Source organism: Lepus europaeus, chromosome 2 (genome assembly GCF_033115175.1).
Source record: "Lepus europaeus isolate LE1 chromosome 2, mLepTim1.pri, whole genome shotgun sequence".
Lineage (NCBI taxonomy): Eukaryota > Metazoa > Chordata > Mammalia > Lagomorpha > Leporidae > Lepus > Lepus europaeus.
In genome coordinates this window covers 52,639,681-52,664,634 of record NC_084828.1, presented here as the reverse complement: position 1 = coordinate 52,664,634, position 24,954 = coordinate 52,639,681, and the positions used below count along the sequence as shown (strand labels likewise).

Sequence of the window (24,954 nt, the reverse complement as noted above, 5' to 3'; positions counted from 1 at the left end):
GCATAGTATAACGAGAAAAAATCACCACAGAAAAAAAAAAAAAAAACATAAATTATCTCCAACATGCCAAACAACAAACGTAGAAACCGAGGTAACAAGAGCAAGGAAGACACTATGATGCCACCAAATGAACAAGACACGCCAATGCAAGATTATGAAGATGAAGAGATAGAGGAAATACAAAAAGTGGATCTCAAAAAATTGATAAGAATATTAAGAAGTTCTCAAAAACAAATTCATGAACTACAGAAATCCTTAATGGACAAGATAGAAAATCTCTCTCATGAAATGAAATATTAAGGAGGAATCAAAATGAAATGAAACAACTAGTAGAACAAGAAACTGTGATAGTGACAAGAAACCATAATGAAATGAAGAACTCAATAGATCAAATGACAAACACATTAGAGAGCCTTAAAAGCAGAATGGGTGAAGCAGAAGAGAGAATATTGGACTTAGAAGACAGAGAACAGGAAAGTATACAGTCAAACCAAAGAAAAGAAGAGGCAATTAGAAATCTAAAAAATACTGACAGGAATCTACAGGATACTGTTAAAAAACCCAACATTCGGGTCCTAGGAGTTCCTGAAGGCATGGAGAGGGAGAAAGGATTAGAAGGCATTTTCAGTGAGATACTAGCAGAAAATTTCCCAGGTTTGGAGCAGGACAGAGGCATCCTAGTACAGGAAGCTTATAGAACCCCTAATAAACATGACCAAAAGAGATCCTCACCATGACAAGTCGTAATTAAACTCACCACAATGAAACATAAAGGAAAGATCCTAAAATGTGCAAGAGAGAAATGCCAGATTACTCTCAGAGGATCTCCAATTAGACTCACAGCTGACTTCTCATCAGAAACCCTACAAGCTAGGAGAGAATGGTGAGATATAGCCCAGGTACTAAGAGAGAAAAACTGCCAGCCCAGAATATTATATCCTGCAAAGCTCTCATTTGTGAATGAAGGTGAAATAAAGACCTTTCACAGCAAACAGAAATTGAAAGAATTTGTTGCCACTTGTCCAGCCCTGCAAAAGATGCTTAAAGATGTGTTACATACAGAAACACAGAAACACGGTCACCAATATGAAAGAAGGTAAAGGAAGGAAACCTCACAGCAAAAGATCACAGGAGTCTCAAACCATATATTAGAAAATATCTTTGGCAAATGACAGGGCAAAGTTACTCCTTCTCAATAGTCACACTGAACGTTAATGACCTGAACTGTCCAGTTAAAAGACACCGATTGGCTGACTGGGTTAAGGAATAAAACCCATCTTTTTGCTGCTTACAAGAAACTCATCTTTCCAATAATGATCCATACAGGCTGAAAGTGAAAGGCTGGAAAAAGATATACCATGCCAACAGAAATGAAAAAAGAGTGGGCGTAGCCATCTTAATATCAGACAACATAAACTTTACCACAAAAACTGTTAAGAGAGACAAAGAGGGACACTATATAATGATTAAGGGATCCATTCAACAGGAAGATATAACGATTATAAATGTATATGCACCTAATTACAGGGCACCAGTTTATTTAAAAGACTTGTTAAGTGACTTAAAGGGAGACTTAGACACCAATACAATAGTTCTGGGGGACTTCAATACTCCATTCTCAGAAATAGACAGATCAACAGGACAGAAGATCAACAAGGAGACAGTAGATTTAAATGATACTATAGACCAAATTGATCTAACAGATATCTACAGAACTTTTCATCCTACATCTAAGGACTTTACATTCTTCTCAGCAGTACATGGAACCTTCTCTAGGATTGACCACATACTAGGCCATAAAGCAAGTCTCAGCAAATTCATAAGAATTAGAATCATACCATGCAGCTTCTCAGACCACAAAGGAATGAAATTGGAAATTAGCAACTCAGGAATCCCTAGAGCACGTGCAAACACATGGAGATTGAACAACATGCTCCTGAATGAACAATGGGTCATAGAAGAAATTAAAAGAGAAATCAAAAAAATTCTGGAAGTAAATGAGGATAACAGCACAACATACCAAAACCTATGGGATACAACAAAAGCAGTGTTAAGAGGAAAGTTTATATCAATAGGTGCCTGCATCAAGAAATTGGAAAGGCACCAAATAGATGAGCTTTCAAGTCATCTCAAGGATCTAGAAAATCTGCAGCAAACCAAACCCAAACCGAGTAGGAGAAGAGAAATAATTAAAATCAAAGAAGAAATCAACAGGATTGAATCCAAAAAAATTACAAAAAATCAGCCAAACGAGGAGCTGGTTTTTTGAAAAAATTAACAAAATTGACACCCCATTGGCCCAACTAACTAAAAAAAGAAAAGAAAAGACCCAAATCAATAGGATCAGAGATGAAAATGGAAATGACACTACAGAAATAAAAAGAATCAACAGAAATTACTACAAGGACTTGTATGCCAGCAAACAGGGAGACCTATCAGAAATGGACAGATTCTTGGACACATACAACCTCCCTAAATTGAGCCAGGAAGACATAGAAAACCTAAACAGACCCATAACTGACACAGAAATTGAAACAGTAATAAAGGCCCTCCCAACAGAGAAAACCCCAGGACCAGATGGATTCACTGCTGAGTTCTACCAGACATTTAGAGAAGAACTAACTCCAATTCTTCTCAAACTATTCAGAACAACCAAAAAAGAGGAAATCCTCCCAAATTCTCTCTATGAAGCCAGCATCACCTTAATTTCTGAGCTGGAGAAAGATGCAGCATTGAAAGAAAATTACAGATCAAAATCCCTGATGAACATAGACGCAAAAATCTTCAATAATATTCTAGCCAATAGAATGCAACAACACATCAGAAAGATCATCCACCCAGACCAAGCGGGATTTATCCCTGGTATGCAGGGATGGTTCAATGTTCACAAAACAATCAACGTAATACACCACATGAACAGACTGCAGAAGAAAAACCATATGATTATCTGAATAGATGTAGAGAAAACATTTGATAAAATACAACACCCTTTCATGATGAAAACTCTAAGCAAATTGGGTATGGAAGGAACATTCCTCAATACAATCAAAGCAATATATGAAAAACCCATGGCCAACATCCTATTGAATGGGGAAATGTTGGAAGCATTTCCGCTGAGATCTGGTACCAGACAGGGATGCCCACTCTCACCACTGCTATTCAACATAGTTCTGGAAGTTTTAGCCAGAGCTATTAGGCAAGAAAAAGAAATTAAAGGGATACAAATTGGGAAGGAAAAGTCTTTGCAGATGACATGATTCTTTATTTAGGGGATCCAAAGAACTCTACTAAGAGACTATAGGAATTCCTAGAAGAGTTTGGCAAAGTAGCAGGATATAAAATCAATGCACAAAAATCAACAGCCTTTGTATACACAGGCAATGCCACGGCTGAGGAAGAACTTCTAATTCATTCACAATAGCTACAAAAACAATCAAATACCTTGGAATAAACTTAACCAAGGACGTTAAAGATCTCTACGATGAAAACTACAAAACCTTAGAGAAAGAAATAGAAGAGGATACCAAAAAAATGGAAAAATCTTCCATGCTCATGGATTGGAAGAATCAATATCATCAGAATGTCCATTCTCCCAAAAACAATATACAGATTCAATGCAATACCAGTCAAGATACCAAAGACATTCTTCTCAGATCTGGAAAAAATGATGCTGAAATTCATATGGAGACACAGAAGACCTCAAATAGCTAAAGCAATCATGTACAACAAAAACAAAGCCGGAAGCATCACAATACCAGATCTCAGGACATACTGCAGGGCAGTAGTTATCAAAACAGCATGGTACTGGTACAGAAACAGATGGATAGACCAATGGAACAGAATAGAAACACCAGAAATCAATCGAAACATCTACAGCCAAATTATATTTGATCAAGGATCCAAAACCAATTCCTGGATCAGGGACAGACAGTGTATTCAATAAATGGTGCTGGGAAAATTGGATTTCCACGTGCAGAATCTTGAAGCAAGACCGCTACCTTCCACCTTACACAAAAATCCACTCAACATGGATTAAAGACCTAAATCTATGACCTGACACCATCAAATTATTAGAGAGCATTGGAGAAACCCTGCAAGATATAGGAACAGGCAAAGACTTCCTGGAAAAGACCCCGGAAGCACAGGCAGTCAAAGCCAAAATTAACATTTGGAATTGCATCAAAATTGTACCAATATGTTTTCAATCACTAGTTTATTTGCATTTCACTTGAAATATACATATATGTATAAACATACATATTTGCATTGAAAATTCATTAACAATTGTTTGACCTCAGCTTTGTATATATAAATGAGTATCTTAGCTCTATCCAGGCTCCTTGCATTCTGCCTGGTCAAGTTGATTTCTACTAATACTTGTAGGAATACAAATGTAAACAAATGCTGATGTCTGAAATTCCATTTTTAAACTAAAATGTTCCTAAATTTATGAATTATTGAATATCACACTACAGGCAATATCCCTGATAGGCTGTGATTTTTGTGCTTTTTTTTTTTTTTGACAGGCAGAGTGGACAGGGAGAGAGAGAGACAGAGAGAAAGGTCTTCCTTTGCTGTTGGTTCACCCTCCAATGGCCGCCGCGGCTGGCGTGCTGCGACCAGCACACCGCGGTGATCTGATGGCAGGAGCCAGGTTATTATCCTGGTTTCCCATGGGGTGCAGGACTCAAGCACTTGGGCCATCCTCCACTGCACTCCCTGGCCACAGCAGAGAGCTGGCCTGGAAAAGGGGCAACCGGGAGATTTTTGTGCATTGATTTCAGTATGTTAGTTTGTGTAGATAGAGATACAAGCTGTGATTACTTTTGCTATTTCACTCTTCAATTCATGTCAGAGTTTCCTTTTTATTCTGAGATCCAGCAATGTTTTTTTTTTTTTTAGAATTTTTAATATTTTTCTGGCTTTTGTCCCTAAATAATGCATTACTGTGTGGGAACATCCTCTACCAGGAAGAACAGCTTTACTTTCATGCATCTACCAGAGTTACTGTGCATGGCAGAGACCCACAAAGCCTTATCAACATGCAGATCCAGAGGGCTAGGCTAGGATTCATTGATGTAAGCTACTAACCACAAATGGTAACCTCTATTAGAGGTATTTGTCAGTAAATATTGCTCAATGTTTCCTGGTAAAATTTCCAACTACTACCTATAATTTTGAAAGTCCCTAGAAAATATCTAATTTGCAAATCCTCAATTCTCTAATACAAACAGAATCTAGTTTTTAAAATAATCCACTTTTGGGTAATGTTACCAAATTTTCACTGGAACCACATCCAAGGAAACACAAAAGAAGGTGGATTCCTTCCCACAGAGTCCATGGACTCTCCTGACCACCAGTGAACTGGCACAGTCATGGCCAAATTAAGGGGAAAAAAGAAACAAATTTAAAATGTATCTGTTTCCATTATAAAGTAACATTTTTATTGAGAGTGTAGAAATTTGAATAGGAAAAACTAAAAATTTTCTTTCATCCCTGTTAACATTTTGGTATATTTTACAAACGGTCAATAAATATATGAAAAAATGCTCAATATCACTAGCCATCAGGGAAATGCAATTCAAAACCACAATGAGGTATCACCATACCCCTATCAGAATGGGTAAAATCCAAAACACAGAGAGTAACAAATGCTGATGAGGATGTGGACAAAGCGGAACACTTATACACTGTTGATAGAAATGTAAATTATTACAGCCAATGTGGAAAACAGTGTGGGGATTTCTTAAAAAAATAGAAATGAGGCCGGCGCCATGGCTTAACAGGCTAATCCTCCGCCTAGCGGCGCTGGCACACCGGGTTCTAGTCCCAGTCGGGGCGCTAGATTCTGTCCCGGTTGCCCCTCTTCCAGGCCAGCTCTCTGCTATGGCCCGGGAAGGCAGGGGACGATGGCCCAAGTCCTTGGGCCCTGCACCCGCATGGAAGACCAGGAGAAGTACCTGGCTCCTGGCTTTGGACCAGAGCGATGCACCGGCCGCAGCGGCCATTGGAGGGTGAACCAACGACAAAAAGGAAGACCTTTCTCTCTGTCTCTCTCTCTCTCACTATCCACTCTGCCTGTCAAAAAAAAAAAAAATAGAAATGGATTTGCCATAAGATTCAGCAATCCCACTACTGGGTACACACCCAAAAGACATGAACACATGGTATCAAAGAAATAACTGCACCACCATGTTTATAGTTCACAATAGCCAAAATTTAGAGTCAATCAAGGTGTCCATCATCAGATGACTGGATAAAGAAAATCTGACATATATATACACAATGAAATATTATTCAGTTATAGAAAAGAATGAAATTTTACCATTTACAGGAAAGTGGACACAACTGGAATACAGCATGTTGAGTGAAATAAGCTGGACCCAGAAAGACAAAAATACTGCATGCTTTCCCTTATCCATGGAGCTAAAATGTGTTGCTCAACATGAATTAATGCTACAACTAGTACTCAAACAGCATTTTACACTTTATATTCTGTGTGGGTGCAAACTGTTGAAATCTTTACTTAATATATACTAAATTGATCTTCCATATATAAAGATAATTGAAAATGAATCTTGATGTGAATGGAATGGGAGAGGGAGAGGGATAGGAGAGGGTTGCGGGTGGGAGGGAAGTTATGGGGGGTAAAAAGCCATTGTGATCCATAAGCTGTACTTTGGTAATTTATATTTGCTACATAAAAGCTTAAAAAAATCAATCGAAAAAGAAGGAAAGAAAAAAGAAAGAAATGTCTGTGGGCATCAGTACTGCTACAAATACAGTTTGGTAAAACTTTGTTTTATACTTTTATCAAACCAATGGTAAAGGATGTTATACTACTGTAGTTTTAAAGATCTCTGGCTACTTTAAAACTTACTGTTGGGGCCGGCGCTGTGGCACAGTGGGTTAAGGCCCTGGCCTGATGCGCCAGCATCCCATATGGGTGCCTGTTCTAGTCCCGGCTGCTCCTCTTCCAATCCAGGTCTCTGCTATGGCCTGAGAAAGCAGTAGAAGATGGCCCAAGTCCTTGGGAGACCCAGAAGAAGCTCCTGGCTCCTGGCTTCAGATTAACGCAGCCCCAGCCATTGAGGCCAATTGGAGAGTTCGAACCATCGAATGGAAGACCTCTCTCTCTCTCTCTCTGTAACTCTGTCTTTCAAATAAATAAAATAAGTCTTAAAAAAAATACTGTATATGGTTAAAATGGAATTTTTCCATTCAATTACTGTTTATAGCTTGTTGTCTATACTCTCACTAAACTAGGGCCTCATTGGTTTTTCTTGTTAAACTTGTTCAGTGACGTATTTACCCTTTTCACTGTAATGTAAATTTAAAATATGTTATCTCAAAAACTAAAAAAATTAGAAAGGGAGAGGAAAGGAGGGTAGAAAGAAGAAAGGGGAGGGAAGGAGGGAGAGAGAAGGGAATATAATTATTTTCTTAGAATTCTATTTACAAATCACATGGAATCTGTGAAAATTAATTAAATATTAAAACAAAAATCATAAATAGTAAATTATCTAGTTTGTTTAGTTAATTATTTAGTTAATTATTATTTATTTAATATTAAATATTTAATTAATAATTCTTAATTATTTAGTTAATTATTTCAGTTTAATTATTTTAGTATATTTCCTACTAGTTCATCTTATATATGAATTTTTTCAAATCATAACAAATTATTGATTAATAAAGTTTTGTTAGCATTACAAACTCTTGATAAAAGCATGAATATGTTGACCAATTTGTTAACTCCATGTTACAGTAATGACTCCATGTGTTCCCACACTGTTTTGTCTTCCTGGCATGGAACAAGATTACATTTAACAGCCTCCCTTACAGTTGGGTTGGGTCAGCCTATGTGACTGGGTCACAGCTGATGGAATGTTTCCAGACTGATGCAAGTCTCTTTTTTGGACTTATCCTTAACAATGTCCAGCGTGATACTTCAGCCTTTCTTTCTCTTCTCCCAAAATCAACGAATCAAAATATCACAACTACTGGTCATCACAGAAGTGCTTGGAGTTTGATATACTGGTTGGAGAAAAGCTGATAGAGCTCTTTAACTCATAATGTATTATGTCATTTGTTGGGTTAAGTCATAGAAATTTGGGACTTATTTGTTACCACAACATAATTTAGCATATCTGTTACAAATATTCAAATGATTATTTTGGTAATTATTTAAAATATTTTAGCCATTAAACCTTATAATATATAAAAAAGAAAGCTATGTCACCTCTATTTATTTCTTCATTATTCTTCTCAAGGCCCCTTTAACCTCTTTGTTCCTCAGGCTATAAATAAAAGGATTCAGCAGGGGAATTATGATTGTGTAGAATAAAGAATACAGTTTGTTCTGCTCTTCAGTGGGTGCAGATCCAGGATGCACATACATGAGGAAGAGAGTGCCATAAAACAAAGAGACAGAGAGCAGGTGGGCACTGCATGTGGAGAAGGCTTTGCTTCTGCCCTTCTCAGACTTCTTCTTCAAGATGGAAAACACAATATAGGAGTAGGAGATGAGAATAGTCATAAAAGTAAAGACTTGTATAATGGCTGAAAAGATTACAACCAGGAGTATATTAACTGTAGGGTCACTGCAAGAAATGTTGAACAGCTGTAAAATTTCACAGTAGAAATATTGTATGACATTGTATCTGCAGAAACTTAATCTAACTAGCAAGCCCACATGAATTGCTGAGTGCAGAAAACCGATTATAAAAGACCCACTTATCAGCCAAGCACAGACTCTGTTGGACATCACCACAGCATAAAGCAAAGGGTTACATATCGCTACATAGCGGTCATAGGCCATCACAACCAAGAGGAAACATTCTGTTGTTGCAAAGGAGCCAAAAAAATAAAACTGAGCAATACAGTCAAAAAAGGATATGGCATGATTCTTTGATAAAAAGTTGATAAGCATCTTGGGAGTCACAGAGGAAGAAGTGGATGCATCTGCAAAGGCTAAGCTGCCAAGGAATGAGTACATGGGGGTGTGAAGGTGGGGATCCTTACAGATGAGAGCAATCAGTCCAAGGTTGCCCACCATGGTGGTGAGGTAGATCGCCAGAAACACCAAGAACAGGGACAGCTGCAGCTCTGGACGATCTGTAAGTCCTGTGAGGACGAACTCCGTCACCAGAGTCTGGTTTTCCTCTGCCATGTCTGACCTGGCCAATCACTAAAATGGAAGAAAGAGTGTGGTAACAGTCACTAAAGAAACATAGAAATAGTGACAGTTTCATGTGACTAACATATTCCTAAAAGTGCTTCTCATTTTATTAGTAGCTTTAAATTTTTAATTTTATTTGGTTTTTTTAACCAACATTCAAAATTCTCTGAAATAAAAAAGTAGGATCTCTGTCTTTAATGTGCTGTTCATTGCTATTTAATGCTATAATTAGTAATCCAATGGTAGTTTTTTCACTTTATGTTGCTATATGGGCAAAATGTTGAAATCTTTACCTAATATATACTAAACTGATCTTCTGTATACAAAGAGAAATGAAAATGAATCTTTACATGAATGGAAGGGGAAAGGGAGCGGGAAAGGGGAGGGTTGCGGGCAGGAGGGAAGTTATGGCAGGGGGGAAGCCATTGTAACCCATAAGCTATACTTTGGAAATTTATATTCATTAAATAAAAGTTTAATAAAAAATAAATAAATAAATAAAAATTTGCATTTTTGAAAAATCTACAAAAAAAAAGCTTTGAAATGATAAATAACCTTAAGTAAAACATAAATTTGATGCCATATCTTTTTTAATTTAACAGATTTTTGTAGCTGCATACACTCAAAATTAATATAAAAATTTCCATTATCCCACAAAGAACTATAAATAGTAATAGTCAAAGCATTTTCATATTGGAATGTGATAAAGCCTTAAATCAAAATTCTAATGTATTGGCATTAGAATAGACAGGAAGATCATGCAGCAAAATAGAGAGCCCAGAAAGAGATTCTAATACATACAGGGATGTGTTAGAAGACAATTAAATTTTCTCCATTCAATAGAAAAAGATGATTGATTTAATGGATTGTGCTCATGGTAGTTTTGGCAATTTGGAAGTGAAGAAGATTAGAAACCTTATTGTTCAAGGTGAAACAGACTAGATATATCTATTATAAAATTGTTGGATAAAACACAGTATATTCAGATTATAGAATAAAATTCAGTCATGAAAACAAAAAAGCTAAATGAATTGAATTGGAAATTATCAAGCTATAAATTTATCTTAATAGAGTAAAATACAGGAAAGGGTAAATAATATATGCACATTATTATAAAAACAAGCAGGGTTTTAAAAATATTTATTTACTTATTCAACTGAAAGTCAGAGTTACAGAGAAAGAGTGAAATAACTTCCATTTGCTGGTTTAATCCCCAAGTGGCCACAATGGCCAGGGTTGAGCCAGGCTGAACCCAGAAGCCAGGAGCTTCATCCGGATCTCTCACATGGGTGTCAGGAGCCCAAGACTTGAGCCATATTCCACTGCATCTCCCAGATCCTTTGCAGGGAGCTGGTTCAGCAGTGGCACCCACATGGGATGCCAGTGTTACAGGTAGTAGCTTTACCCACTGCACCACAAGGCCTGCCCCAAGAAGTATATTTTTAAATCTCTCTTTTATATAGAAAAAATTGTGGGTAATAGTGTAGGAATAAAAGAAATGAGGGGAAGGGCAAGAGGTGCAATCCAAAAAAGGATTCCACAAGGTGGGTGGGCATCTAGCCAAGCAGTTAAAATGTCTGCAGGGCCAGCATTGCGGCACTGCGGGTCAAGCTGCTTCCTGCCATGCCAGCATCCCATATGGTGCAGGTTCCAGTCCTAGCTACTCTACTACTGATCAGCTCCCTGCTGATGCACTTGGGAAAGCAGCAGTAAATGGCCTCAATTCTTGAGCCCTTGACACTCATGAGGGAGACCTGAATGGGTTTAGGTTCCTGAACTAGGACTGCACCAGCTCCAGGCTTTGTGGCCATTTGGAAAGTGACCTGGTATATGGAAGATCTTTCTGTGTCTCATTCTCTCTGTGTAACTCTGCTTTTCAAATAAAAAATAAATAAATAAATACCTTTAAAAAATGATGTCTGTAGCCCACACCCAAGTAAGAGGGTTTGTTTCCCAGCTCCAGACCATGGCTATAGCTTCCTTCTAATGCAGACCCTGGAAGACAGCTCAGATAGCTCAAGAAACTGGGTTCTTGCTACCCATGTAGGAGACCTGGACTGAGTTCCTGGGTCCTGGCTTCAGATCATCAGGCACATGGGTATTTGGGGAATGAACCACCATATGGGAGCTCTCTTTCTCTGTCTCTAAAATGAGTGAATGAATGAATGAATAAACAAATAAATAGCTTTGGAAATAATTCCACAAGAAAAGTACTATGTCATGACACCTTTTACACAAAATAGTGTAGTACATTTATATGTATGGTATATATATATATATATATATATATATATGTAAATTAATAAAAGGATGTGTAAAGGAAAATAGTAGAGAAAATAAACCTTATTGTTACCTTTCTAGGAAATATTTTGACAGCAAATTTTCACTATAAGCTTAGTAAACCTGTAAACTTTTGTACCTACATACTTACATGCAGAGATAGCACAAGAAAATTATAAAGTTCAAATGAATATGATCAAAATGAAAGTCCTGAACACCGAGAGTAGATATGACTCATTTTTTAGAACTCCAAAGTTATCTATAATTGTACAAGATACAGATTTAATACAGTGACATGATTTTTAGAGGCTTGGTAATTTCTGTAATGTTCTTCCTAAATTTATTCCTGTATTTTTGTCATTATTATTGTTACAACATTTAGTGCTTTCATGAAATAAAAAAATTGAGTTCTTTTCCGTGATTTTTTATGTCTATGGAAGAACTCCAAAAAATGTTCTGGAGTTTACATATCCCTCTAGATTATCTTGAAAAGAAAAATAAATATTTTGAGGTATCAAACACATTTTAATTTTAAGATAATACTTCTCAATATTTAAGCAACATGAAAACTTTTTTACTATGATAAAATATTAGAAAATCTTGGTTCAGCTAATTTAAGTAAAAAAAGCTAACGTTCTAAGAAATAATCATAAAGAACAATTATGAAATGTAATTCTATCCACACTAAAAAATTAATTTTAAAATTCTTACCTTTAATTATATACCCAGACAGAGCACTGTGTGCCCTAGCATACAAAATAGGTCCAAAATATTAATTAAAAATTAAGAACCATAATATATTTTTCTTTGAATAAAATGATGCAACTTTCTCTATAAACCCTATCATCAAATTATTAATATTCCTAATTTTAGTTCCTGCAATGTGTAATTTAGTCAAGAATCAGTAAGCTTTGTGAACGATTTCATGAAATTAATAAATTATTATTACATTAAGTCATACAAACTGTAAGCCAGAAATTCCTATTCTGAGGAACTACAAATGAGATTTGAATAGTAAAACTCATGTGTCAATTTTTTAAAACTGTAAGCATTAGAAAATTAGCACTGAATGTGTTGAAGTTTTCTTATCATTATGATTTAAATGTTTCATTTTCACTCTTCTATTAATAAATGTGTATTTTAAATGTTTCCAATAATTGTATTACCTGTTCAGTAAAAATCCTAATGGAAATATACATGTTCAGAAAGACATTCATTTTTGTCTGTCCAGATTTTCGTTGGTGATTTTAAAAGCTATTATCGATCATTTTCTTGTATAGATATTTTGTTATCCTACAGAAAGATTGTAAAACTATAATAACAAAGTTTACAAAAATCTCTGTACTCTTACCCAGTTCTGCAAGACATTGAGAAACTTAAGATATGCTTATTTTCTGAAAGTAAAATAAAAGGTAGAGAAATGAACCAGTATTATTTCAGTTCTTGAAAACTCCAAAATGGAGCAAGACAATATTTCTTTCCTCTATTTTCAAACCAATCCTTTAAAAATTTTTAAATTCCCTTAATATTTCCAGTGGATTCCCAGTGGGATTAAGTAAAAGTTGTTCTACTGGGCATTGTTAGCTCATCATTAAATTATCCCTACATAACTAGTTATAACAATTAAAAGTGACATAGAACTCCTGTGTTTTCAGATTTCATTATAAGAACATGTTTAAAACATGTCACAGAACAGTGTAAAATAAGCTTGTTTTCCTTGCTTTGTATCTCTTAACAATGCCACAGATCAACGACCTTATAAACTTTGATTTCCATTTAGAAATCCCACAGGAACATGAAAGTTAATGTATCCAAATGTGAGATTAAGATTTTCCACTACTCCACTCACAAATTGAGTATTCTTCCAATGCTCTTAGTCTTGGGGAATAGGGTTAACAAAAAAAGATGTTATGCAAGCCATAAATCAGAGACATAACCTGAACATTAACTTCATCCTTAACTCTGTTGTTACAATAGCTGTCAAATCCCCTAGGTTTCTTCTGTTAGAGATGTTTAAACTGCAGCCATTAATTTTACCTCTGAAGTTTACCTCAAGGGATGGGCATTTGGTATGGTAGTTAGGTTGCAACTTAGAACACAAATACCCCATACTGCAGAACCTAGCTTGAATCGCAGCTACTCCCCTTCCAATCTAGTTTCTTGCTAATGCTCACACGGGGAGGCAGCAGATGATGACTCAAACAGTTGGATCTTTGCCACCCACAGGAGAGACCTAAATTTAGTACCAGGCTCCTGGCTTCGACCTGACACAGCCATGATGTGGTGGGCATTTGGGGAGTGAGCCAGTGGATGGAAGAAACTTTCTCTCTCTTTCTCTCTCTCTATGTGTGTGTGTGTGTCTGTCTATCTGTCTTTGTCTTTGAAATAAATTATGAAAATAGATAACACTTTAAAATTCAAGATATATTCATATATTGCCTATACTTATTAGCCAACCTCTTGACTACACAGTCTACACCTGCCAACACAGTCTTTCAATTCATTTTCCAAGCTGACCAAATTGTACACCATTTCACTATCACCCTATAAACATTCTCTCAAATTAAAATTTATAAATAAATTATCCTTACATATAGAATAGTAACTAAAATTCTTAAGGCTGAATATCCATTTACCTGTACTGAAGCTAGACCCCTGGTTAACTACATACCATTGAGGGGCATTGGAGCACTGTGTATGTATACTAATTAATGTAACACTTACTGTATTTGCATATAATCATCAATATCTTAATGGATTCCTACAATAGAATTTAGTTCTTCTTCATGTAATGTGTAATGCTCAGGCCTTTAATTGAAAGATTTTTCTAGTCAGTCATTCAGAGTCCTAGAATCCTCCTAGTCTTTAACTCAAGCATTTTTCACAAATGGCCTCCTTCATTGTCTATGTTCTCAAACCAGAAGGGGAAAGTTCATAAAGGATTCAGAGAATGAAGTGCTTATGAGTCAGAAGCCTAGGTGCCAGCGCCGTGGCTCAGTAGGCTAATCCTCTGCCTGCGGTGCCGGCACTCTGGGTTCTAGTCCCGGTCGGGGCGCCGGATTCTGTCCCGGTTGCTCCTCTTCCAGGCCAGCTCTCTGCTATGGCTCGGGAGTGCAGTGGAGGATGGCCCAAGTGCTTGTGTCCTGCACCCGCATGGGAGACCAGGAGAAGCACCTGGCTCTTGCCTTCGGATCAGTGTGATGCGCCGGCAGCAGCGCCCCAACCGCGGTGGCCATTGGAGGGTGAACCAACGGCAAAGGAAGACCTTTCTCTCTGTCTCTCTCTCTTACTATCCACTCTGCCTGTCAAAAAAAAAAAAAAAAAAAAAGCAGCAGCCTAGGTGATATCTATTACACACAGACCTAAACTTAAGCAGACAATTCAGTTAGTTGTAGACAGAGTCTGTGTATAAGGGAAAATCTGGTAATTGTTCAACAGTTCCTTCCACTGTACTTCCTGTGATTGTCATGTACCACTTTTACTCTTCTTTCCACACAAAAAACATGGTCAGCCTTTCGGTAGGAGCTATGTCCAGTTTCCATCTAGACCATATCTCAACAAAAACCTGGAGTTCTGAAGAGATTATTCTTTCCAACAAATATGATTGCAGTTGTTCTTTCTCTAGATACTAAGATTTCTTAACGCACATCATTTTTGTCTCATGTTATACTTGCACATTCCTGATGTACAGTTTTTGTAACATTTATCTGTCATCCTACATGCAAATGAACCTTAAAAAGTGTCCAAATTTATAAATGGTGAAATTAACTGATATCATCAATATGATGGGCCAGGCTATTGTTCTGCAAAATAACCAGGGAATAAAGTTCAATCAGATACAGATAGAGTTGTCATAGTCCTGGGGCAAGACCATCAGTGTACCTTGTGGCTAATTCCTGATGCCTAGAAAGTGCTTTTAATTTGCACTCATGGACCAAACTGAAAACAATACATTTTTCACATTAATAGCCATATATCTCAACCAGATATTACATTGAAGTGTTCATGTAAGGATAACACATCTGAAAATCAACAGTATTGGCATTGCAATATCATTAAGTGTGTGGTTTTCTTCCATTATCAGTCATGGCCATATGGTTTTTGTATGGACTAGAACATTAAAATAAATATAGTTGGTACCAGTGCTGTGGTGTAGCAGGCAAAGCCACCACCTACAGTGCCGGCATCCCATTTGGGCACCGGTTCGAGTACTGGCAGCTCCACTTCTAATCCAGCTCTCTGCTATGATCTGGGAAAGCAGTAGAAGATAGCCCAAATCATTGGGCCCCTACACCTACTTGGGAGACCTGAAAGAAGCTCCTGGCTCCTGGCTTCAGACTGGTGCATCTCCAGCCATTGTGGCCATCTGGGGAGTGAATCAGTAGTGTGAAACTGCTGAAGCAAAGATAGAAACCTTTATATATAATGTTGAAAGGAAATGGCAGTATTATTAAAGGGTTTGTGCCAAAGCCTTAGTGATAGTTAAAGATTTTCTAATTTAGAGATGTCAATACAAGGAATCAAAACTCTGAAAAACACTTGGAATTCACAATTATGCATAGAGTAGGGGTAATGTTGCATGGATTTCTCTTAAAATGTGTTATTCTGTGAAGAACCAAGGCTGATGTTTCCATGTGCAAAGATAGTCTTTTATTTTTATTTTGGCTTTGAGTGTTGTTTTTGTTTATTTTTTTTTTGTCTTTGTAGCTGAATTTTGATAATTAGTAATCCCAATACACAATGGTGATTCCCATTTGGGGAAAATTCCTAAGATAAGATGATATTACATTGTTATTAGAGCTCTGGTCCTCTTAGGTATGTAGTTAAATATTACCATTCTCATGTGGGTGATTTTCAGTCACCTTGTGCTTAAGAAGTGAGAAGCAAGCAGAGTTTCCCATTGCTGAAGTTAGATAAAACCAATAATTTTTTGTAAGACTTGGGGTTGGGGAATATGCAGTTCAGGAAAATTTATCAGGACTACAATGCTGGTGATGTGTAGGGAGAATTTGTATGGTGATTTTAAAGTCTCATCTCATAAGTTTCACTACACAATTGTGGAATGACGAATACCAGAGAGCACATCAGTCAATTACTAAAAATATAAAGGGGATCTTTTTCTAGGTGAGTATGGAAAAAATAAAATTGGCCCATTAATTACATCCTGAGTGTATCCATATTGTATTGGATTAATGTCAAGCTGTCTTGTTAACAGTATAAAACTGTAAGACTTTATCAGATTATTTTATTAATATAGGTATATATTCATTATTCTGTCTGATTAATCACAGATATCATTTTGTGCAATGTGCATTAATGCATTGAATCATTATAAATTGAGATTATTTTTAAAAAGCATTTTAACTATGATTTGAATGGTCTGGTGATGTCATCTTTGGAGATCTCTCTGTTTCCTGAGGTCATCTTCTTTTTGGGAAAACTTCCCAAAGACATCCTTTGTTTTAAGTCAAATGTGGGTTCACAAGTCCAAGAGTTAGAGGGAGTTTTTTTAGTTGAGAGGTATGGGTGCAACATTCAATACTCTATAATTTAATTGATATATGAAAATTTCATAGAACCCAATAGGGTCCCTTCCATTGAAGTTCAAGTATAGTTTTACATTCATGTCTTTTCCATAATTCTTTGTCAGGAGGAAAATCTCTGAAGGGTTCCTTATCCATTGGAAATAGATTTTGGAATCACATCAGAATTAAAAAGATCTAGGTGAACATAGGGCTCTATCACTAAGAGCATAGGTCACCCAGTAGCAATTATATAGAGAGCTGATTTATTTCTTCCAAGAGATCCAGAAATTTTTGAGATAAGAACCACAGGCAATACCTTAGGCCAGAGTAATCCTCTAGTTTCAGTTAATTTGAGCTTCATTTTTAAAAGATTTATTTATTTATTTGAAAGTCAGAGTTATAGAGAGAGGAGGGGAGGCAGAGAGAGAGAGAGAGAGAGAGAGAGAGAGAGAGAATCTTCCATCCGCTGCTTTACTCCCTAAATGGATGCAATGTCCAGAGTTGGGCCAAGCTGAAGCCAGGAGCCAGGAACTTCTTCCAGGTTTCCCACATGGGTTCAAGGGCCCAAGTACTTGGATCATCATCTACTGCTTTTCTGGGTGCATGAGCAAGGAATTGGATCAGAAGAGGAGCAGCTGGGATGTGAACTGACGACCATAGGGAATGCTGATGTCGCTGGTGGTAGCTTAACTCACTACACTACAATGCCATCTCCTTGTACTTCATTTTATTTTATTTTATTTTTTTATTTTTTACAGGCAGAGTGGACAGTGAGATAGAGAGAGATACAGAGAGAAAGGTCTTCCTTTTGCCGTTGATTCACCCTCCAATGGCTGCCACGGCCGGCACACCGCGCTGATCCGAAGCCAGGAGCCAGGTGCTTCTCCTGGTCTCCCATGGAGTGCAGGGCCCGAGCACTTGGGCCATCCTCCACTGCACTCCCTGGCCACAGCAGAGAGCTGGCCTGGAAGAGGGCCAGAATCCAGGGACAGAATCCAGCGCACCGACCAGGACTAGAACCCAGTGTGCCGGCGCCACAAGGCGGAAGATTAGCCTGTTGAGCCACGGCGCCGGCCTTCTCCTTGTACTTCATTTTAAAATGCTTTTGGTGCTCTCACCTTTGCTGAAGTTTGAGGTCTATTAGGAAATGACAACATCACAACTGTTAAATGGCCTTGTTCAGTTTTGTTTGACATTATCTAGTAAAACGTCCCTCTATAACTAGAAATTTTGTTGGGATACAAGAAAAGGTGGTAAATGATTTCTAACAGTTCTCTTTCAATAGTATTTGCATCAATCATTCAGAAGTTAAAGTTTCTGGGACCAGCATGGTGCACCTGGTTAAGCCAACACCTGAAATGCTGGCATTCCATATGAGTGCCAGTTTGAGTCCTGGCTGCACTGGGAATTTGTGGACATTTGAGGCATATGCCAATGGACGATGATCTCTCTCTCTCTCTCTCTCTCTCTATCTATCTATCTTCCTTGCCCCCCACTTTTCAAAAAACAAACAAATGAAAAAAGCTCCTATTCCTCCAGGAAACAAGGTCTTAACCATTAATTACAGATACACTATGGAGGTCAGTAAATGAACAAAACTCATTTTCAGGTGGTTAAATTAACTTGATCATGGAAGAGTTTGATTTCACATTAGTGGATTTTTGGCATTATGGATATGACAAGTCAAGAACTGATTATATCTTTGTGTATTCATCTATAATTTTCATGGCTGTTTGTGTCATCTTATCGACACCACTGTAAGCTGCTGAAGACTTTTGGAAAAGAAAGTTTGAAAGGATGGCAAACCAAGTAGCGTCTGGGATTTTCATGAGACTCTTTTATAATAAGTTTGCATCCTTTATTATGCTAATGTTGTCCTCCTATTATTGTTCTCATTTGTAACATATTAAGCAGATTTGCATGAGTTATGTTGTTTGAATCAAGCTTATGAATCTCCCTCAAGTTACAGATTTTGGTACATTGAATACTTTTTTTTTTTTTTTGACATGCAGAGTTAGACAGTGAGAGAGAGAGACAGAGAAAAAGGTCTTCCTTCCGTTGGTTCACCCCCCAAATGGCCGCCACAACTGGTGCGTTGCAGCTGGCACACTGCGCTGATCCGAAGCCAGGAACCAGGTGCTTCCTCCTGGTTTCTCATGTGGGTGCAGTGCCCAAGGACCCAGGCCATCCTCCACTGCACTCCCAGGCCACAGAAGAGAGCTGGACTGGAAGAGGAGCAACCGGGACAGAATCTGGGACCCCAACCAGGACTAGAGCCCAGGGTGCCAGCGCTGCAGGCGGAGCATTAGCCTAGTGAGCTGTGGCGCTGGCCGAATACTTCTTGAATTTCAATCTTAAAATGAAAATTTTCTCATTTATTTCCTTGATACTCAGCTTCTGCTTTATAGTTCTAGGCTTTAATATTATTATTATATCATGTATGCAGTAATATTTCAGAAAGACCAACAATGTGATTTCCATTTTTTGACAGCATGCTCTTATATGTTAAACATCTCTGTTTCCAAAACAAGTCAAAATCTTGGAATACTGAAAGCATATCTGAGATTACTATAAGTATTTAGAGTCTTGTCTTTGGATGAATCATGGCTCAATTGAGAGCAAATAATTCTGCAGGCTGGGCTGAAATAAACTGAGGAAGTACTCCTCTTTATGATAACTCACATTGAGTTGTAGCATCATATCCCAATAAGTATTTCCCTTTAGAATTTTTAGCATAGGCCAATCAATCGGGAGTATCATTTCTGTATTACTCAATAGTCTGACTTTTAAATCAAATACCAGAGTAAACAGGGGACCAATCTGGCACAACTGTGAGTCTATTCTTCATGAGGTATGAGTAAAAGGGCAGCAGAGTTCAGAGATTTACCAAGAAGATGCAGATTTGAGGGTAATAGAAACAGAATTTTCTGTTAGTCTATAAGATGAAAAATGTTGGCTGCATTCAAAATCTAGTAAACTTTATACAGTATAAAGGACAGAAAGACATAAATTATTTTCTTGAACAAATTATAAAAAAACTTCTATGGGGCTGGCGCTGTAACACAGTGTGTTAAAGCAATGGCCTGAAGCGCCCACATCCCACATGGGTGCTAGAACCCATATGGGTTCTAGTCCCGGCTGCTCCTCTTCCAATCCAGCTCTCTGCAGTGGTTTAGGAAAGCAGTAGAAGATGCCCAAGTCCTTGGGCCCCTGCACCCACTTGGGAGACCTGGAAGAAGCTCCTGGCTCCCAGCTTAGGATCGGCGCAGCTCCAGCCATCGCGGCCATCTGGGGAGTGAACTGGCAGATGGAAGACCTCTCTCTCTGTCTCTACCTCTCTCTGTAACTCTGTCTTTCAAATAAATAAAGTAAATCTTTTTTAAAAAGCTTCTATAATTTTCTTGGCTGCAGTGACTGCTTTTAACTAATTTGGATATGCCCTGGCTACTGTTTGCAATTGGAGTCTATGATAAGACATATTCCAAGGTATTTAATTTTTGTAGCTATTGTGAGTGGGATTGATCTTAGAAGTTCTTTCTCAGCCATGGCATTGTCTGTGTATAAAAAGGCTATTGATTTTTATGTGTTAATTTTATATCCTGACACTTTACCAAACTCTAATAAGAATTTCTTTAGCACTACTTTAAAGAAAATTAGGGGCCGGTGCTGTGGCATAGTAGGTTAAGTATCTGCATGTGGTGCTGGCTTTCAATATGGGCACCAGTTTGATTCCTGGCTGCTGAAAACTGGACAAGGACACAGTAAAAGGGAGAACCATAGATTAATCTTCTTTATGAGCATATATGCAAAAAATGTCAACAAATCGGCAAACTAAATGCAACAACATGACAAAAAAAATCACTCAACATAACAAAATGAGACTTATCCCAGAGATGGCCAGGATGGTGCAACACACATATATTTGTGAAAGTAATACGGATGCTATTTTTATGTGTTAATGAAAGCAATGCTTATTGTGCTTCTGCTTGATGAAATGTCCGGTACATATCTGTTAGGTTCATTTGGTGAATTAAACGAGTGCTGGTTTGAGTCCCTAATGCACTGCTTCCAATCCAGCTTCCTGCTGATGTGCTTGAGTGATCCCACCCATGTGGGAGTCCATGCTGGAGTTCCAAGCTCCTGATTTCAGCTGAGGCCAGCCTCCGTTCTTGCGGCCATTAGGGGAATAAACCAGAGGACGGAGGGTCTTTGTCTGTCCCTCTCTCTCAGCCATGCTGCTTTTCAAATAAATATATAAATCTTTTAATAATAGCAACAGTAATAATATATCGCATAAATTGAATATAGAAATAAATAATTATAGTTATAAATGGTAGCATATATTTAAAAATTACTTATAAAAGACTAATAGTGAGTTATTGGAAACACATTTTACTAAAAAAAGAAAGTAAAATTGTTTAGGAAACCAAAATTTATTTACGGGGTTGACAAAATAGTCTCAAAGACCATGTAACATTGTGGAAACTTAACTGCAAGGACAGATAGCTTTAAGAGATAATAAATTTAATTGTGTGGGATGTTTCAAATAAATTTTGCTATTGGGAACTTACTGGATTTAATCTTAGGACCATATAAACAAGTTAACTTTTTCCAATAATGTGCATATGAAAAATATTTAATTGATAAAGAATACTTGTTATATATGTAAATTTTTAGATAAAACTTTCAATGTATTTCCTGGAGCTATTGAATTGACAAAACTTAATATGTTTTATAACACTGAGCAACAGTACAATTTTCATTCTTCAAAAACTTGAACTTAATTCTAATTTGATATAATTATTTTTCCTAAGTAAATATGCTGGGAAGAAACCCAGATTACTTGAGGAATATGATTTTTTTCTTGAAAAGGGCTGCATCATTTAACTATCTAAAATAAAAAATTGTGCCAGTACATTCTCAATCACTAATTTATTTGCATTTCACTTACAAATATGTACATACATTTATATGTACTTGTTTATATTGAGAATTCATTGGTACAAGTTTTTGACCTCAGCTTTATATACTAAACCAGTTTTCCTTATCTCTATCCAATCTTGTTGCATTCTGCCTGGTCATGTAGCTTTCTACAAAAACTGATAGGAATACAAATGTAAACACAATGCTGATGTCTGAAATTGCATTTTATTAAACTATAATATAAATTTATTAATGATTAGATGTCATACTACATGCAATATCCCCAATAGAAATAGTATGTTAGTTTGTGTAGATAGAGACAGAAGATGTGATTACTTTTCACATTTCACTCTTTAATTAACACCAGAGTTTCATTTTTCTTCCTAAGATTCAACACATTTTTTCAGAATTTTAAATTTTTTTCTAACTTTCATTTGTAAATAGTAGATTACTGCTTGGGAACATTCTCCACCTAGTAGAGCTTTATCATCATCTACCAGAATCACTGTGCATGGCAGAGAACCACCAGTCCTTATCAACTTGCAGGTCCATAGGGTTGGGCTAAGGTTCACTGATGTAAGTAACTAACCGCATATGGCAACCTCAATTAGAGGCATTTATCAGTAAATATTGATCAATATTACCTGGTAAAATTTGCAATTACTACCTGTAATTTTGGAAGTCTCGAGCAAATAACCAATTTGCAAAAGCTAAGTGGTCTGGTAGAAAAAGATCCTAGTTTTTTGAATAACCCAATTATGAGTAATGTTACCAAATGTTCACTGGACCCACATGCAAGGAAACATAATAAAGCTAGATTCTTTCAGGCAGAATACACGAATCCCCCTGACCACCTGTAATACGGTGAAATGGGAGAGTCATCATCAATGTATAACACTTAAAGATTTTTTTCAACAAAAGGTGAAGAAGAAATATTGAAAGTTGTCTCTTATCTGTTTATTTCTTCATTATTCTTTTCAAGGCCCCTTTAACCTCTTTGTTCCTCAGGCTATAAATAAAAGGATTCAGCAGGGGAATTATGATTGTGTAGAATAAAGAATACAGTTTGTTCTGCTCTTCAGTGGGTGCAGATCCAGGATGCACATACATGAGGAAGAGAGTGCCATAAAACAAAGAGACAGAGAGCAGGTGGGCACTGCATGTGGAGAAGGCTTTGCTTTTGCCCTTCTCAGACTTCTTCTTCAAGATGGAAAACACAACATAGGAGTAGGAGATGAGAATAGTCATAAAAGTAAAGACTTGTATAATGGCTGAAAAGATTACAACCAGGAGTATATTGACTGTAGGGTCACTGCAAGAAATGTTGAACAGCTGTAAAATTTCACAGTAGAAATATTGTATGACATTGTATCTGCAGAAACTTAATCTAACTAGCAAAGCTACATGAATTGCTGTATGTAGAAAACTAATTATAAATGACCCACTTATCAACCAAGCACAGACTCTGTTGGACATCACCACAGCATAAAGCAAAGGGTTACATATCGCTACATAGCGGTCATAGGCCATCACAACCAAGAGGAAACATTCTGTTGTTGCAAAGGAGCCAAAAAAATAAAACTGAGCAATACAGTCAAAAAAGGATATGGCATGATTCTTTGATAAAAAGTTGATAAGCATCTTGGGAGTCACAGAGGAAGAAGTGGATGCATCTGCAAAGGCTAAGCTGCCAAGGAATGAGTACATGGGGGTGTGAAGGTGGGGATCCTTACAGATGAGAGCAATCAGTCCAAGGTTGCCCACCATGGTGGTGAGGTAGATCGCCAGAAACACCAAGAACAGGGACAGCTGCAGCTCTGGACGATCTGTAAGTCCTGTGAGGACGAACTCCGTCACCAGAGTCTGGTTTTCCTCTGCCATGTCTGACCTGGCCAATCACTAAAAGAATAATGAGGAAACAGTTACCAAAAAGAAAAAAAAAAAACAACATAGAAATGGTGAACCTTTTGTGTAACCAGCAAGTTCTTAAGAGGAGCTTCTCATTTGACCACTTTAGCCTACAGTCAAGATTATCTGGAATAAAAAGCATTGAAATAATTCACATTCAGAGACATGCAAATTTTATGCCATTGCATTTTAATTTAACAAAATATTCTCTATCTGCATATATTCATCTTAAAATTTCTTTGAAAAAAGTTTCCATTTTCCACGAGTGAAATATAAACAGTAAGAGCACTCAACAATACTTTAATATATTGAAGTGTGATATAAAGCTACAAATCAAAATATTAATGTGTTAGCATAAGAATAGAGAGAAGATCAATGCACTAGAATAGAAATAGATTCTAATATATGCAGGGATGTGTCAGAAGACGCAGTTTTTCCATCCAGTAAGAAAGGGATGATTGATTTAATGGATTGCGCTGGCACTCTTGTTGATTTGTCTGGATTTAAACAAGATTAGTAACCTACTTAACATCATAAATATTTCCCACGAAATTTAGAATTCCCACTAATGTAATAGGGATTAGAGAAATCCTTACCCAAAAGAACAAATGCAGTATAAAACATAGCTACTATAAAATTTTATGTATCAAAGGGTGCATAATGTATTAGGAAATCTACTGTACCATATATATGAAAAATATAGATTTATATTTGTGGTATGTAATAGCTATTAAAAATAGTTGAAGAAAAAAGCAATCTAAAAGGAGAAATACAAAAGGATCCAAATAGGCAAGTACAACTTGTGGATTATAGAGGCTTTTTCCCCCAAACTTCCCTCCCACCCACAACCAACCCCTCTCCTACTTCCTCTCCCATCCCATTCTTCATCAAGATTCATTTTCAACTATCTATATACAGAAGATCAACTTAGTATATACTAAGATTTCAACAGACTGCACCCACACAGATATACAAAGTGTAAAGTACTGTGTAAGTACTAGTTATACCGTTAATTCACATAGTACAAGACATTAAGGACAGAGATCCTACATGAGGAGTAAGTGCATAGTGACTCCTGTTGTTGATTTAACAATTGACACTCTTGTTTATGGCGTCAGTAATCACCCTAGGCTCTTG

The 24,954-nt window shown here is 37.1% G+C and overlaps 2 protein-coding genes across 2 annotated transcripts; both read right to left on the bottom strand.

Moving 5' to 3' along the window:
- Positions 1–8,248: 8,248 nt before the first annotated feature.
- LOC133747811 (olfactory receptor 5AC1-like) lies at positions 8,249–9,181 on the bottom strand. Its single transcript, XM_062176169.1, has one exon. It carries the CDS (start codon positions 9,170–9,172, stop codon positions 8,249–8,251), a length of 924 nt encoding a protein of 307 aa, XP_062032153.1. The 5' UTR covers positions 9,173–9,181.
- Positions 9,182–22,866: 13,685 nt separating this feature from the next.
- Positions 22,867–23,799, bottom strand: LOC133747807 (olfactory receptor 5AC1-like). The gene has a single exon (XM_062176154.1). The coding sequence runs from the start codon at positions 23,788–23,790 to the stop codon at positions 22,867–22,869; it is 924 nt and encodes a 307-aa protein (XP_062032138.1). The 5' UTR covers positions 23,791–23,799.
- Between the last annotated feature and the right edge of the window lie 1,155 nt (positions 23,800–24,954).

Coding starts and splice junctions, on each gene's coding strand:
- LOC133747811 (XM_062176169.1), bottom strand. CDS start 9,172: ATGGCAGAGGAAAACCAGACTCTGGTGACGGAGTTCGTCCTCACAGGA.
- LOC133747807 (XM_062176154.1), bottom strand. CDS start 23,790: ATGGCAGAGGAAAACCAGACTCTGGTGACGGAGTTCGTCCTCACAGGA.